This window comes from Cannabis sativa, chromosome 7, assembly GCF_029168945.1.
Source record: "Cannabis sativa cultivar Pink pepper isolate KNU-18-1 chromosome 7, ASM2916894v1, whole genome shotgun sequence".
Taxonomy (NCBI): Eukaryota; Viridiplantae; Streptophyta; class Magnoliopsida; order Rosales; family Cannabaceae; genus Cannabis; species Cannabis sativa.
Genome location: NC_083607.1, coordinates 36,160,227 through 36,176,431, shown reverse-complemented (window position 1 = coordinate 36,176,431; position 16,205 = coordinate 36,160,227). Strand labels below are relative to the sequence as shown.

At 36.2% G+C, this 16,205-nt stretch overlaps 1 protein-coding gene across 1 annotated transcript; it reads left to right on the top strand.

Moving 5' to 3' along the window:
• The first annotated feature begins 1,427 nt into the window (after window positions 1-1,427).
• On the top strand, window positions 1,428-4,315 carry LOC115696904 (pentatricopeptide repeat-containing protein At5g64320, mitochondrial-like). Its single transcript, XM_030623800.2, has 2 exons — window positions 1,428-2,317; window positions 3,701-4,315. The coding sequence occupies exon 1, from the start codon at window positions 1,593-1,595 to the stop codon at window positions 2,310-2,312; it is 720 nt and encodes a 239-aa protein (XP_030479660.1). The 5' UTR covers window positions 1,428-1,592; the 3' UTR covers window positions 2,313-2,317; window positions 3,701-4,315.
• The last annotated feature ends 11,890 nt before the right edge of the window (window positions 4,316-16,205 follow it).

Here is a 16,205-nt window from a genome sequence, read left to right as displayed (position 1 = left end):
CATAATAACACAAATATGAGGAACCTAATGCTACAAATTGAAACAAAAAAATAAATAAAATCACTACAGAAATCTGCATAAATTTGAACCGTAGCAATTTAATAAATATTCACAATAGAAGTTTACCATTAGCAATTTAATAAATATTCACAATAGAAGCACCCATGAAAGAAACTAAGAGAGGGTGAGCCAATATGATTATGAAGAAAGAAGAACCTACCTTGTTGCGAACCAAAGCCGAATGTTGCTGCTAGAAAAGCTACTCCACCAACAACCACCACAGATGACGAAGAGAGGAGAAGGACGTTGTTCACCGGAGAAGGACGTCGTCACGATTTAGGAAAAGCGAGAGAGAGAGAGAGGTGCGTGAGTCTAAGGGATAGAAGAAAGAGATTTGAGCGGCTGAGTTTAGATTTAGGGTTTCATTCTACAATTATTTTTTAAGAAAAAAATTCTTATACGGGTTGGTTCGGGTTATTTCGGTTTTAATGGGCGGGTTGCTTTTTTTTTAACCCGCCCAATATACAGATTGGGCGGGTTATATTTTCGTCGGTTTTTTTCGGTTTGAATTTTTTGTCGGTTTTTTCGGTTTGGTTTGGGCGAGTTATTCGGGTTGGGCGGTTTACGAAAAATTATGTACAGCCCTAGTATTGGGGGTTTTGCCGCCATTTACCCATATATAAAATTTCGTTTAATTTAAACTTTGGTTGTTTATCTCTTAATAAAATATAAAAAGAAATTCTCTTCAAAAAAAAAAATGTTACATTTAATTTTGGTAATATTTTTTTTTGGTGATGATGTTGCTAGGCTTGACTCTCAAATAGATTTTGAAGGTAATTTAAATATTATTAAAAAAAAAACTTAAAAATATCTTAACAACAAAAGAGTATAATGTTACTTAAAATGAAAATTTAAAAATATTTAAGATATCGTTTAGTTTTTTTATGTACGAAAATTGTCTAATAAAATAGACCATTATTTAGGAGATATCAAACAATCTTATAGTAACAAAAGTTAGTTGATATATTGAATTTTATTTGCATTTAAAATTTGGTTACTACTTTATTAATAAATTATAAAAGAAACCGAGTAGTTGTTTTTGATTCTGATTATATTTTTGGGTAAAAATAAAAAAAAATATGCATGTTTTACACATATTAAAATGACCACCTTAAAAAATAGGTACAATGATACTATTTTTAAACTAAAATGATCAATAATGTAATTGAAAAAGATTTTTAAAATTATAGAAAGGAGGAAAAAAAAAAAAAAGAAAAATTAAAATTAAGAAACAAAACTCTTAATACTTAATTCAAAAAAAAAAAAAAAAAAACCTGAAGCAACTTAGAAAGAAGCTGAGACAATTATTTCACTTTACATATGGTCAATCGGTATTTGGCCTTAATTAAATTGCTGAGGTTATTTTTAAAATAAGTTTTAATATTACGTATAAAATTAAAAATTTCCCAAAAATCTAAGCGGGCTTGGAATATAGAAGCCAACATTTGGGGCCCATTTTTAGGAGAGGTTCTTCTTCTCACGAACTAAAACCCCCAGTAAGTAGCAGACAAAGCTTGCTTACCAAACCAGCAATGACACTTCTCACTCTCATACGACACTCCCAACTCCGTCGTTTTTATCGATCCTTTTCACCACTCTTCCCATCATCATCTTCTTCTTCTTTAAAACCAGTCACTGATCAACACACTCTTCTAACCCAAGATGAACTCACTGAGATCAACCTCCTCCTCCCTCGTCTCTGCCTCTCGAACCAACTCAACACTGCGACCCACCTCGCCATCACCGCCCTCCTTACAAACCCACCTCTCGATGCCATCTCTCTTTCTGCCCTCCTGGACTCCCTTGCCTCCCAGTCGGACATGGCCATGCCCATGTCCCTCCTCACCCGCCTCAAACACAGCCCAATGTCCCAACACCATGTGGCGCCCATCAACAACACGCTCGTCGCTGCCTACTTCAGAAAGGGCAAGCCCAAAGAGGCCCTCAAGGTTTTTAATTGGATGGTGAGGTCGGGTTCCCCATTCAAGCTTGAGGAAAAGTTTTGTGGGATTTTGGTTGATGGGTTTTGCAGGAGTGGGATGGTTCTTGAGGCTTTGAAGGTCTTGAGAGCCATGGTGGGTGCCGATATTTGTCCGCATGGCGAGTTGAGGAAGGTTGTCTATAGAGGTTTGCTGAGGGAAGCGAGGATTAGGGAAGCAATGGAGTTAAATAAGGCTTTGTATTGTGATTGCGGGGGAATGAAGAAGGTGGTGGACCTCTTAGATACCATGATTGAGAACTGGATTGAGTAGAACTTGTAAGTTACTTTTTTCTCTCATATAAATATGAACGGCTCTTTAACAAGTGTTCTGATAACAACATTTAAAATTTGGAGGTTTATTTGAAACATAAGTATTGATATTTTGTTGTCGTTGTATCTCAACACCAATCAAAAAAGACCAAACATATAACAATAAAATCAATAAATGATGGAATGCATAAAACAAAATCATGACAAGTGTTTTGCATGGTTCAATGTATATGTAATCCACGGGAGACAACAGCCATAGATGGCTTGAATCTTCATTGAGCAGTCATAGAATTACAAACTCAAGTGGAGACTTGCTCCAATACAAATACTGTTGTTACTGGGACTCACAATCAAACACATGTATACTGTTACAACCCTCAAACACTCTCAGATTCTAGAATTCTTATTAACTCTCTCCTCTTGATCGAATCAGACTAATCTCCTATTTATAGAGCCAACTGACTAGGCAAATCTGTCATAACTAACTAACGGTCACTCGGACCTTTGACTGATGTAATTAGTTGTACATGATCATGAAGTCTGAACCCCCAAAGTTATAATTTTGTTAACAAAGAAAATTCTAACTGTGACTATTAAAAGAAATGCTCAACTTTGAAGGAAGACATTTTATATTGAATTGTCATATTGTAAAAGAAATCATTACTATCATGCAGTTCTTTACACGGCCAGATAACTAAAATACCTCTAGAGAGGGATAGGGCTAAGCTGAGCGAAAAAGGTTTTTCATGTGATGGGAAATGAAAACTATTAGCCCCATAGGAAGTTTGTGAATAAGTGATTGTTGATAATGAGAAAGGAATTACCAGTATTAACAATAACCTTGTCTTTAGTAGATTTGGTCTAATGGGAAGACAGGAAAAATTAGAAGATAAATTTAGCCACCCATGACCATATACCATATACCATTGGAAACCCACAATTATCACAACCAATGATATGGGAAAACCATGTAACTGGCTATCAAGTAAACAAATACTTAAACTAAACTACTGCACACAAAGATAATAACTAGTACTATCTCCTGTGTATGGATTAATTTTCTTCATAAGCTCCATTTGATAACCTCAGAGCTTTCAAGCCGTATAGGTTTTACGTTCTTCAACTTATATTGAAGTTCTAGTTTTTTTTTGGCTAGAGTGCTAAAGACTTAGTTAACTTTCCTATTATGGCATCTCCTATTTGGTTACGGTAGAATTGATGTTTTTGTTAATTTCCCTTCTCATTCATGCCATTGTAACTTTGTGAATTGTTGACCAAGTGGGGATTGTATTACCTGTTTATTACTATCTAGAGTTTCTGTGCACTGTATGTATCTTTCATTGGAGTTTAAATGAGTTGTATTATTCCCTTGCTTTGTGCCTTAAACAGGATCTGTTGATTGATCTCCAAAATTGAAGTGTCAGAAATTTCTGTGGGAAGGTGGAATTAACAAGCATGATGAAGTAATTCTCACTGACCTTGTTAGGCTCTTTGTTTCTGATCAGCCACACAAGTGAAGAGTTCGAAGTTGTTCTTATTATGGCCTTTATATTGGACTTAAGCAACATTTTTGTCATCTCATCCATGTCTTAGGAAACCACCTTGTGGTTTGAAAATGAAAGATTGAACTTCATTTTTACATTGAGATGCCTGGAACAAAACGAAGCTGCTTGAGGGAAGAGAAAACCATAAAGCATGATCACATGTAACAGCTCTATCAACTTTTTCTCCTGCCTTGAGAATACTCTAATTTGTAAAATCATGTGGATTTCTCCTCATCCCATGCTACAACCATAGTCTGGAATACTATCAAACTATAAAAAATGGGACTTATATTTCCACTTCAATGAGACACAGCATTTATATTTTATTTTGGGATTTAGTAGCTATGAATGTAGTGTAAAGTTGGATTTATGTGAGGAGAGGAAAATGTAAGAAAAAAAAAATGTGGAGAATAAAAAAAAATCAATTTTTCAATATTGGGTATGGAAAATTTTGACCATACAATTTTTCTTTCTATATCAATTATGAAACATAATTTTTTTTTTTTCAATTTTTAGGTGGCGTTTGGTAATACTTTTTTAATCAGTTTTTTGTTTTTAAAATTAAAAAAGTGAAAATATTTTTTAAAAATATGTTCTATGAAACTGTTTTTGCTTTTCAATTTTTTAATTGAGAATTAAAATTTTAAAAACTAAAAAAAAAATCACTTTCAATATTTTTTTAAACAGTTTTTTTTCTTAATCAATATTTTAGACTCCGACAAGACCCGGACCCAAATCCTCTCTCATGGCCCTTGTGCTGAACCCGACCTCTGATCCGGATCCGAATTCGACTTCGGACCTAGACCCGACTTAAATAAAATTAAAAAAATAAAAATAAAAATGAACTTTACAGAACACATTTTTGTTTTCTGTTTTTAAAATTGAAAAACAAAAGTGATTACAGAACGCATTTTTGTTTTTTAAAAACAAAATTTTAAAAACAAAAATTTTACTTTCATTTTGTGATTAAAAAATTAAAAAATAAAAGTGTTACCAAACAGCACCTTAATTTTTGACAATTTTCTCTTCCAACCAAAATTCAATTTTCAAAAATAGCTTTAGTTTTTTTTTTATTAAGCAAACATAGCTTACGTTAATGTTTCTAGCTTGCTTGTTGGTGGAAAAAAAATATGTAAAAACGAATGGGTAATAGGAATGAAAATAAATAAGAGATTTTTTCATAAAAATTTGTTAAAAATAATGGAGTTTATTTTATATGACATAAAAAAAAATAAGATATGAATCAAAGTTCAAATATGAGAAATTAAACAAAAGAACATAAATAAAAGTTGATAAATTTTTTTTCCCCGGAAAAGTCGCTAAAAAAGTTATCATCGATAGAAAAGTCATTGTCGCCGAAAAAATTATCGAAAAGTCACGTCAATGAAATAATCATCAAAAAAGTCAACGGAGTTGTGTCGTCATTAGAAAAGTCACCAGAGTTAGATGTCTCAAATATAAATGAAAATAGAACGTGTTCTATAATATAATGAATATAAACAAGTAACACGCAATAACTCAAACTAGTTATAGTTAAAAAAAAAATAGAAGAAATCAGTTTATAAATCATTGAAACATAAATTAAAATCAAAACTAGTTTCACAACAAAATGAGTAAAAATGAATAGCACATAATACCTCATAAAATCAGTTATAATTTTTTTTTTTTTAAAAAAAAGTGAGGATCAATTCTAAAAATACTGAGGCATAAATATAAACAAAATTAGTTCTATAAGAAATAAATAATAACACACAATAACTCATTATATAATATAAAGAAAGTATTATATTTATCAACTATTTAAAAATTTGAGACCAAGAAATTTGTTCCGTAAAGCAATCCAGATAAAAACTTACACACAAAAATCAGTTAAATAAAATAAATAAATTTAAAACTCATTCCTTGAATTAACTAAATCGAAAATTGATTCCCAAAAAACTAAATTAAAAATTTGTACCTTGAATTAATTAAATTGTGTTGACCTCATAATTTGGCCAACCGAGAGCAGAGTTATATTTAATGCTTGTGATTGCCACGTCTTACACAATAAGAATAATAATAAGACACAAGATTTTATATAGGTTTGACCCCCTTAGTTAGGGGGTAATGATCTACTCTCCTTTTAGTTGTATTGATATCGAGAGATAATACTTACTCAGTTCACTATAGTGATGGAATCTGAAGTAGCTCTCTTAAGATTACAATGTATAATCAGTAGGCAGATCTCTAATGAGAGAGAGAGAGAGAGAGAGAGAGAGAGAGAGAGAGAGAGAGAGAGAGAGAGAGACAGAGAGAGAGATAGAGCCTTGGAGGCGTGAGAGAGAGAGAGAGAGAGAGAGAGAGAGAGAGAGAGAGAGAGAGAGAGAGAGAGAGAGAGAGAGAGAGAGAGAGAGAGAGAGAGAGAGAGAGAGAGAGAGAGAGAGAGAGAGAGAGAGAGAGCCCTTGGGGCGTGTAGAAGAGAGAGAGAAGAGTGGATTGGGGTTTTTAGACTTAGAGTTAAGAGCATAGGGAGGGAGCTTAGAAGCGTAATGACTTAGGGTTTTAGAGATAGGTTAATGTTCTTTATATAGTAGAGCTTACATGCCTAATATCCTTAGAAATAGGTAAAATAAAATTGTTATTTAAATATTTAATTAATGAATATAAATGACTAGATTGCCCCTCAAAAATAGATATTTTTCCTCTATTTTTGTGGGTTGTTAAGACCCAGTCCATTACTTAATTTGTTGTCCACAAATGGGGGATGCACATCAATGTCCTGCCAGGTGTGGCGTGCTGCCCCATGGCACACCCACAATGGGGCCATTTTGTAACATGAGCATGCTTTGGTGCTTGATCATTAGTTAAGTTTTGCACCAAGCGCCTCATTGGGGTGGGGAGTCTTTTGTTGTTTAGCTTTCTTTCTTTTGTATTTCCACTCAAATATGTATAGAGAGCTATAATCATGTATGTTCCTGGAAATCCCTTAAAACCCCCAATAAGCTCTTTAGGGGGGGTGACCTGGTGACTTATGAAGCACCTTGTCACCAGCATGATAGGGGCCTAGCTGTGTACTCCCTTGCCCTATCAAGGCCATATAATAATAAAATGATGTTTATCCATGCTTCTTGTGTATGCTTCTATATGGTCTTTGTGATGCCTGTTTGTTGCCTTTATTGGGCCATTGCATGTCATTTGTCTATATATTTGCTTGTGGGTTGTGTGAGATTGGTCCTTGGGGACGCTTTGTCTTTGCTTGCTCATGCTTCTTGTTTGCACTCAACATGTGCGAGACATGTATCCTGCCTAACCTTTGAACTTGTTTGCCTGCAGGCGCATTTAGGCTGACTTGCTAGCTCACTGTGCCAGCAAGTGCCGCACGTTCCACCTACTTGGGAGTGTCCAAATAGGCGGCCCGTGACAGTTGGTATTAGAGCCAATAGAAAGGGAAGCTTGGTAAAACGACATAATGGTGAGCAATACCCAAAGAATTCAAGAGCTCGAGAATCGCATAGAGGAACTAGATGGCATGGACAAGAGGGTCAGGGATCTAACCTCTAGCCATCAGAACTCAGGGCCAACAATGACACAACAACAAGTTATCACGTTGGCTTAAGACTATGCTAACTTGTTGGCTAGGGTAGCTGCGATCGAGAGGAGAGACGCTGCTACCGGAACATCAATTGTGCCTCAGATGGAAGATTGCATCAGGGCATTAAAACAAGCAACAATAGACATGTAGGCTGCTATCACTGTGCTACAAAATGTGCAGGCTGCATTACAAGACTCCCTCAATGATACGATAGAGGATTGTCATGTGTCTGTCACAGCCATTCGGGAAGAGTTAGCAGGAATGCCAACTAAGCTAAATCTTACCATGATAGCAGCAGAGCGTGCAAATACCAGGGGCACAGAGGTATGGAGTATGGCCGACTGAGAGCACCTGAGCCCAAATGCTATGGAGGGGCGAGGGATGCGAAGGAGCTCCAAAAATTTTTGTTTGACATGGAGCAATACTTTAGGGTCGTGCAGACTGACTCTGAAGAAGCAAAGGTAGCAACAGCTACCATGTATTTGTCCGGGGACGCCAAATTGTGGTAGAGGATGAAGTATGAAGACATTCAGAGTGGTAAGTGCACCATTGAGACTTGGGAAGACCTCAAGAAAGAATTGAATGCCCAATTCCTGCCAGAGAATGTCGCCTACTTGGCTTGACGCTAGCTGAGAGAGTTAAAGCAAGTTGGGACAGTCCGAGACTATGTAAAGAAGTTCTCCGGATTGATGCTCAACATTAAGGACATGAACGAAGTCGACAAACTTTTCTACTTTCTCAAAGGACTCAAGCGTTGGGCTAAACAAGAGCTGCAAAGGCAGCGGGTATCAGATCTCGCCACTGCTCAAGCTGCAGCCGAGCGGCTCACTGATTACACCTTTGAGAATTCGCAGCCGAAGAAGACAAATCTCCGAATAGCACCAACAATGCTGCGAGTAAGAAGTCAATAAAGTAATGGCCGAGTAAAAGTGGGGGAGGGGAAAGAGGACTCCTGAATCTAGCCCCTCCTTTAAAAGTGATGCTGCAATGGGGAAGAAGCCCCTTAAGTGTTGGCTTTGTTAAGGCCCACATAGGGCGGCTTCTTGCCCCCACCAGTCCAAGTTGAGTGCTATAAAGGCATCCATTGCTCAAGAGAAGCAAGGATGTGGGGAAGATAATGAAGATGAAGACTGGGCGCACATGAGCACCGTTCGATTGATGGCTGCTCTTAGAAGCATGGCATGGGAGGAAAGAAAGCCCTTGGAAATGGATCGATGTTTGTGGAGGCCACTTTAAATGGTAAGCAGGATAAGAGCGTGTTGATTGACATTGGCACAACACAAAACTTCATTTTCAAAATCGAAGCCAAGAGGGTGGGCCTAAAATTGGAGAAAGATGCAGGCCGCATGAAAGCAGTCAATTCAAAGGCCATGGACACAATTGGAGTGGCCAAGAAAGTGAATGTCAAGATCAACGGATGGGAGGGGCAACTTGACCTTGTAGCCGTTCGCATGGATGACTTTGACGTGGTATTGGGAATGGAGTTTCTAGCAGAGAAGGGGGCCATTCCAATTCTAGCAACAGGGAATCTACTGATCATGAGTGAGAATCCTTCAATGGTTCCCGCTAAAGTGAGACAACCCCCAGAAGTCAAGCTACTATGAGCCCTGCAACTAAAGAGGGGCCTGAAGAAGAAGAAGAGGCCAACATTTGTCATTCCTCCCGCCGTGTACGATGCTAAAGTGGAGGAGTCCACTCCACCTGTAATTGAGCAGGTGTTAGATGAATTCAAAGATGTGATGCCGGAAGAACTCCCAAAAAGACTGCCTCCTAAGAGGGGATTTAATCACCAAATAGAGCTTATGCGGGGTGCAAAGTGTTGGGTTTTATGCCCTAAATAAAACTCTTTACATTCTGATTAGTTATCAATATAAGAAATTTGAAGTGATTGATGTTTGCATGAATTTTACATGCTAATGGTTTAAATATGTTTATTACATTTACACACAGAATCAGTTAAATCCAGATCATATGTTTATTCACAATTACAGTATCGTCAACAAAGTGGAATGTGATTGTGATCATATGAATCAAAAGACTTGGTCCCTGTTGTTGGAAGTTATTTTACCAGGAACTTAGATCTACTCACAAGTATGTTGATTTAACAACCTAAATATGAACTTCTAAAACGATATGAAATTAAACACATAAGAGTATTAGAAATCTTACAGTGATTGCAGCGGAATATATATGTCTCCTCCCACTTAGATCTCTAACCCTTGATTCCTTTCTGTAGCAGAGTATAATCAAGATCTGAGCCCGAAAGTCCTTCTTTGTTGTCTCTGAAATCTACACAGCCTTCCTCACTATGATTGAGGTATTACTTGATGTGTGTGGGCACTACTCTAGCACTCATACATTTCGAAACAGTGAAGGAATAGAGAGAGAGAGGGTGGCGGCTCAGAGAGAATTTTCTGAGAGAAAATTCTTTCAGAATAATGTTGTGAAAAGCTTTTTCAGTTGTACAGATATATTTAACTCCGAAGCCTTTGCCTTCTATTTATAGAAGACCACCAAAGGCTATGATTGACATTTTGAATTGAAAAAATCAAAGGGAAAAGGAAGCTAAGTGGCCGGCCTAGGCAATGTGGAAACAAGGCTTGCCACTTTTCCAACTTTCCTTTTCCTACACTTGATAGTTTCCTTTTTGTGAAAAATTGCCAATTCCATTGTTCAACCATATTAATGATAAATCTAATTATTTAATAATTAAAAATAATTATCAAATAATATATAATCATTTATTTTATTAATAATGAAACTAATTAAAGTTTCCTAATTGATAAATATGCCCTTCAAAATCTCTATTTACTGTTTTGCCCTTAATAAGTGCTAAATTCTCAAACTGACAAGTCCATCTTGAGAATTTTTTAATTGATTAATTAAAATCAATTAAATGAGTCTTACAAGTAATATCATCTCAACTAGTGAGGGGACCATGGGTCTATATATCTGAGCTTCCAATAAGCAGATCTAGAATTTACCACTTAAATTCACTAACTTATTAATTCTTCGTTGAATCCACACATAGAACTCAGAATTGCACTCTCAGTATATAGAATGCTCTATATGTTCCACCATATAGACACATTATTAGTTATCCATTGTTATAATCCTAATGTGATCAATGATCCTCTATATGGATGATCTACACTGTAAAGGGACTTAAATTACCGTAACACCCTACAATGTATTTTATCCTTAAAACACTTAACCCTGTATAAATGATATTTCAACTAAGTGAAATGAGTACTCAATCATTTATCTCGTTTGGTTAAGCTCGAAGGAAATCACCCTTTGCTTACTATTCGCCAGATAGAAGCTATAGATTCCATATTTATGTTAGCGCTCCCACTCAATTGCACTACCGTGTTCCCAAAATGTATGTATTGCCCAGACTAAAGATTTAGGCTTAACTAACAAATCAAAGAACACGAATAATACTCTTGAAATTAAGCCTAACCATATCAGGATTTAGATCATGTGATCTAGGATCAACTTATGATATTGAATTGAATAGATGTTTACGGTAAGTTTCAAAATCTAATTCAAAGTTCAATATCGGTCCATTCCAATGCATACTCCATGCATCCAACCTGAGCTTTACTTTAACCTATGTTCTGGAAAGAACATAATATTTCTCCAAATGTAAGTAAACTCTGTTGTAGATTGTCATATCAGTGAAACCCAGTGTTCTGATAAATCTAGGAATACTTTATTCACATAGTCATGTTTATTTTCCACTGTGTTGACAACACAATAAACATGTTCAAGTATGTGAAAGGGGTTTGGATGAATTTATAAATCAAATAGACAAGCAATTGATTAAGTGAACCAAAACATACACAAGTGAATGAAAAATTACTTCTGTTACTTTATTGATATAGAATAATCTGGATTACATTGAAACAGAGTTTTATTTAGGGCGTAAAACCCAACAAACTCCCACTTGCACTAATATAAAACAAATCAGTACATTTCAATTAATCCTAAATTCTGACGGTGCTTTTCGAATGAAGTTACTGCCAAGACTTTGGTGAATGGATCAGCCAAGTTATCCTGCGTATCCACTTTCTCCACCAGTACATCCCCTCTTGCCACATATTCTCTGATAATATGATATTTTCTTTCTATGTGCTTACTTCTCTTGTGGCTCCGAGGTTCCTTACTGTTGGCTATAGCTCCAGTGTTATCACAAAGCAGGACTAGAGGCCTTTCCATTCCAGGAATTACACCAAGAATGGTGAAGAACTTCCTTAGCCAGACAACCTCTTTAGCTGCTTCAGCCGCAGCTATGTATTCTGCCTCCATGGTAGAATCCGAAATCGCAGTTTGTTTAGCACTTCTCCAAACCACTGCTCCACCCCCAAGAGTAAACACCATCCCAGATGTAGATTTCCTGTCTTCAAGACATCCCTGGAAATCTGAGTCTGTATAGCCTAAGGGATTCAAAGCACCACCCTTGTAGACTAATACATAATCTCTTGTACTCTTTAAGTATTTCAAAATATACTTAACCGCGTTCCAATGTACCCTTCCTGGATTTGGTGATACTGCTCACGATTCCAACTGCATAGCAGATGTCAGGTCTAGTGCATAGCATAGCATACATTAGACTCCCAACTGCAGAAGCATAAAGAATTTTTGCCATGTCTTCTATCTCTTGAGGATCAGTAGGACACTGTTCCTTAGATAGACAGATACCATGTCTAGAGGGCATGTTTGCCCCTTTAGTATTGGTCATGGAAAATCTCTCAAGAACTTTGTCAATGTAAGCGGTTTGAGAGAGAGCAAGGGATCTGTTCTTCCGGTTTCTGACAATCTGAACACCAAGAACATAGGCTGCCTCACCCAAGTCGTTCATGTCAAATTGAGTGTCAAGCCATTCCTTGATGTGAGTCATTTTCTTGACATTGTTTCCAATGATCAAAATGTCATCAACATAAAGGACCAGGAATACTACTATTTGGTTTTCCTTGAGTTGGTAAACACAAGGTTCATCTTCATTCTGATGAAAGCCGTAGGTCTTGATGATCTCATCAAACCTTTTGTTCCATAAGCGAGAAGCTTGCTTAAGCCCATATATGGACCTATTTAATTTGCAAACTTTATTCTCCTGCCCAGGAAGAACATAACCTTCTGGTTGCTCCATATAGATGGTTTCTTCAAGAAGCCCATTAAGAAAGGCTGTCTTGACATCCATTTGCCAAATTTCATAATCTAAAGCGGCAGCTATGGAGAGAAGAATTCGGATGGATTTGAGCATGGCAACAGGACTAAAAGTTTCCTCATAGTCCACACCTTCTCTTTGGGTATAACCCTTGGCGACCAGTCTAGCTTTGAAAGTTTCGACTTCGCCTCCAGCACCTCTTTTCTTCTTGTAGACCCATTTACATCCAATTGGACGAAAATCTTCAGGTGGTTCTACATATTCCCAGACTTTGTTCTTTTTCATGGGATCCATTTCTGAATCCATACCAGGTGACCATCGCTTCCGTTGCGGACTTGCCATTGCCTGTTTATAGGTCAATGGGTCGTCATCAATACCGTCACCAACGACCATATTGATTTCACCATCCAAGCCATAACGAGATGGTTTTGTGGAAACCCTCCCACTACGACGAGGAGCGGTGACCTTCTGAACAGAAGCTTTAGTAGTAGTTTTCTCAGTTGCTTCAACTGAGGGAGTGGGATGTTCCTCTTCTTGAGTAGAAGAAGATGGTACATTTGAAGGAACAGTATCTGTGAGCATTTCCTCTAATACAATTTCACTTTTCGGTTTGTTGTCTTTCATATAGTTGTCTTCAAGGAAAGTAGCATTTGTAGAAACAAACACTTTGTTATCCTTGTAACTATAGAATAGTCCACCCCTAGTCTCTTTAGAATTTCCGACAAACATGCAAACCTCAGTTCGCGATTCCAGTTTGCCTTCTTTCTTTCTTAAGACGTGAGCAGGGCACCCCCAAATCCTATAATGGCGCAAACTAGGTGTGCGACCATTCCATAGTTCGACGGGTGTCTTAGGGACTGCTTTAGATGGAACAACATTTAAAATGTCGTTTGCCATTTGAATAGCATATCCCCAGAAGGACGTAGACAGAGTTGAGTAACTCAGCATAGACCTAACCATTTCTAAGAGAGTGTGATTTCTTCTTTCTGCAACTCCATTCTGCTGTGGAGTGCTAGGGGCAGTATATTGGGATTCAATTCCAAGTTCAATTAAATGATCTTTGAACTGCATATCCATATATTCTCCACCCCTATCAGTTCGCAAGATCTTTAATGTTTTACCTAATTGGTTTTGAGCCAAAGCATGAAATTCCTGAAACTTTTCAAACGTTTGCATTTCTTTTGCATTAGGTAAAGAAAACTATATCTAGAGAAATCGTCAATGAAAGTGACGAAATACTCATAACCTCCTCTGGCTTTTACATTCAGCGGTCCGCAAACATCTGAATGTACTAACCCTAGGGGTTCTTTGGCACGCTCTCCTTTTGCAGAGAAAGAACGTTTGGTCATTTTTCCTTCTAGGCAAGACTCGCAGACTGGCAGCTCTCCTAAGACGACATTTTTCAATGGACCGTCTTTGGTTAGCCTATTGAGTCTATCAAATCCTATATGACCTAAACGTAAATGCCATAGATAAGTTTGATCATCATTATCAATCTCTTTTCTCTTAAGGCTTCTAGGTTTAGCTACATTGAAAAGTTCAGTATTTAGTGAGATTTGAGTATCAGGTCTTAAAACATAAAGCCCTCGTTCCATGTTTGCAACACATATATGAAATCCATTACGAGAAATTGAACAATTTGAACTCGAAAAATTCAATATATAAAATTGTGTCGGTAAACATGAAACACTAATCAAGTTTCTACTAAAATTAGGAATATACAAAACATTCTCTAAAAGTAAAAACTTCTTAGAATTAAACTTGATTCGGGCTGTTCCTCTTGCTTTAACTGATACCAACTCGCCATTTCCAACTTTAAGCTTTAACTCATCTGGGTGAAGATTCTCCCAAGTTTCAAGCAGCTGTAATGAAGAACATACATGGTTAGTAGATCCGGAATCAACAATCCGGGAGGATTTGTCGTTCTCTAAAACACATGATTCAAATACAAAAGCATCACCTTCGTTTGAATTGTCTAGAAGCCTGGGACATTGTTCTTCTTTATGTCCCTTTCCATTACAATTCGCACATAGAACATGATGTCTGACATTTGTACTTGAAGAAGCAGCTTTGTTAGAGCCCTCATGCTTAATCTTCTTCCTCTGATTAAAGCTTGCAATGCTAGGAGGTCTCATTGCAATCAGATCCCGCTCATGGGCCCTCAACTCAGACTCGAGTTTGTCCATGTCGGAGGAGTTAGGATTGTTCAATAAATAATATAGAACAAAACTGTTATACTCCTGAGGAAGACTATAAAGTATGAGTTTTACCCATTGTTCCTTTGATAAATCAATTCCTAGTAGATTTGCCTTTTGGAATTTCAGATTCATCAACAATAGGTGCGAGTTAGTGCAACTACCAGGATGCATTTTCACACTATTGAGTTCTTTTGCAAAGATACTAACTAGGAGTGGATCGGGATGAGGGTTATTCATATTGGCACTACATCATATCAATAAACAGAAGTAAGGTTTTGGTTCTATAAATTCATACACAGGTTCAGAAAATAAACAATCACTTATGTTATAAAAATACTAAATCTAACATAGTTTATTTTCCAAGGTTTCCAACGAACTGATACAGTGTCCCGTTTAGGCGAGAGTCAAAGCATCATCCATTGAATAGAGTTGTCAATTCATCTAAAATGTCAAACATTCTAGTAACCTTTTATTCGATCAAGATTGGAATTCAGCGTTGTCCCGTTTAGGCGAGAGTCAAGGCAATTCTATCTTATGAGCTTCTACCATTGTTTCGTATTCTTATAAGTCTTACATAGTCGCCACCATTAGGGTGGTCATGAACCATATAAATAAACCTATAAGAATACTTATCTTTCGAGATTAAACGGCGCTAACTTGCTAATGAACGTTCCTCCATTAGGGAGGATTACTCACTAAAACAATAGCTATGTAAAACCAACAATGGAGATCGAATTTCTCTTTGATTAAAGCTCATTATTTAAACATGTATTTTGTTTAATCATTTATATTCCATATCTCAATAATGAAATATTACAAATTAAAGTAAAAACTTTAATTAAATTTCAAAAATGGAATAATTTTGAAAAATATCTTATTTAAGTTGTTTAGAAAATCTAAATACCCAACTTAAAATATTCTTCAAACAATGACTTAATTAAATATTACCAATTAAGTAGTAACCACTTAATTTAGAAGATATTCCATTTTAAGTTCCCATATTTAGAAAATATCAACTTAAAAAATATCTAAAGAATCTCAATAACCAATTTCTAAAATTCCTCAACTTAATTTATAATAGGAAATTAAAAAATATTCAAATCTAAGTTGATTTAATAGATTTAACTAAATCTCAACTTAAATAGGAATATTTAATGAAATTATAAAATTAAGATTAAGAAAGAATTTATATGGTTATAATTTCATATTTAATTAAAAACAAGAAAAATACATATAGCTTTCCAGAATATGACTATTCAAACTATGTTTTTCTTAAATTAATTTCAAGGAAGAATGAAATTAATTATGTTGCTAATCAATCTTTTATTAGGTCAAACTAATATAATTAACCTATCACAGTTATCCAAATCAGGCAAATGGGCCTTCACAATTGGGGTTGTTCATGTGAGGG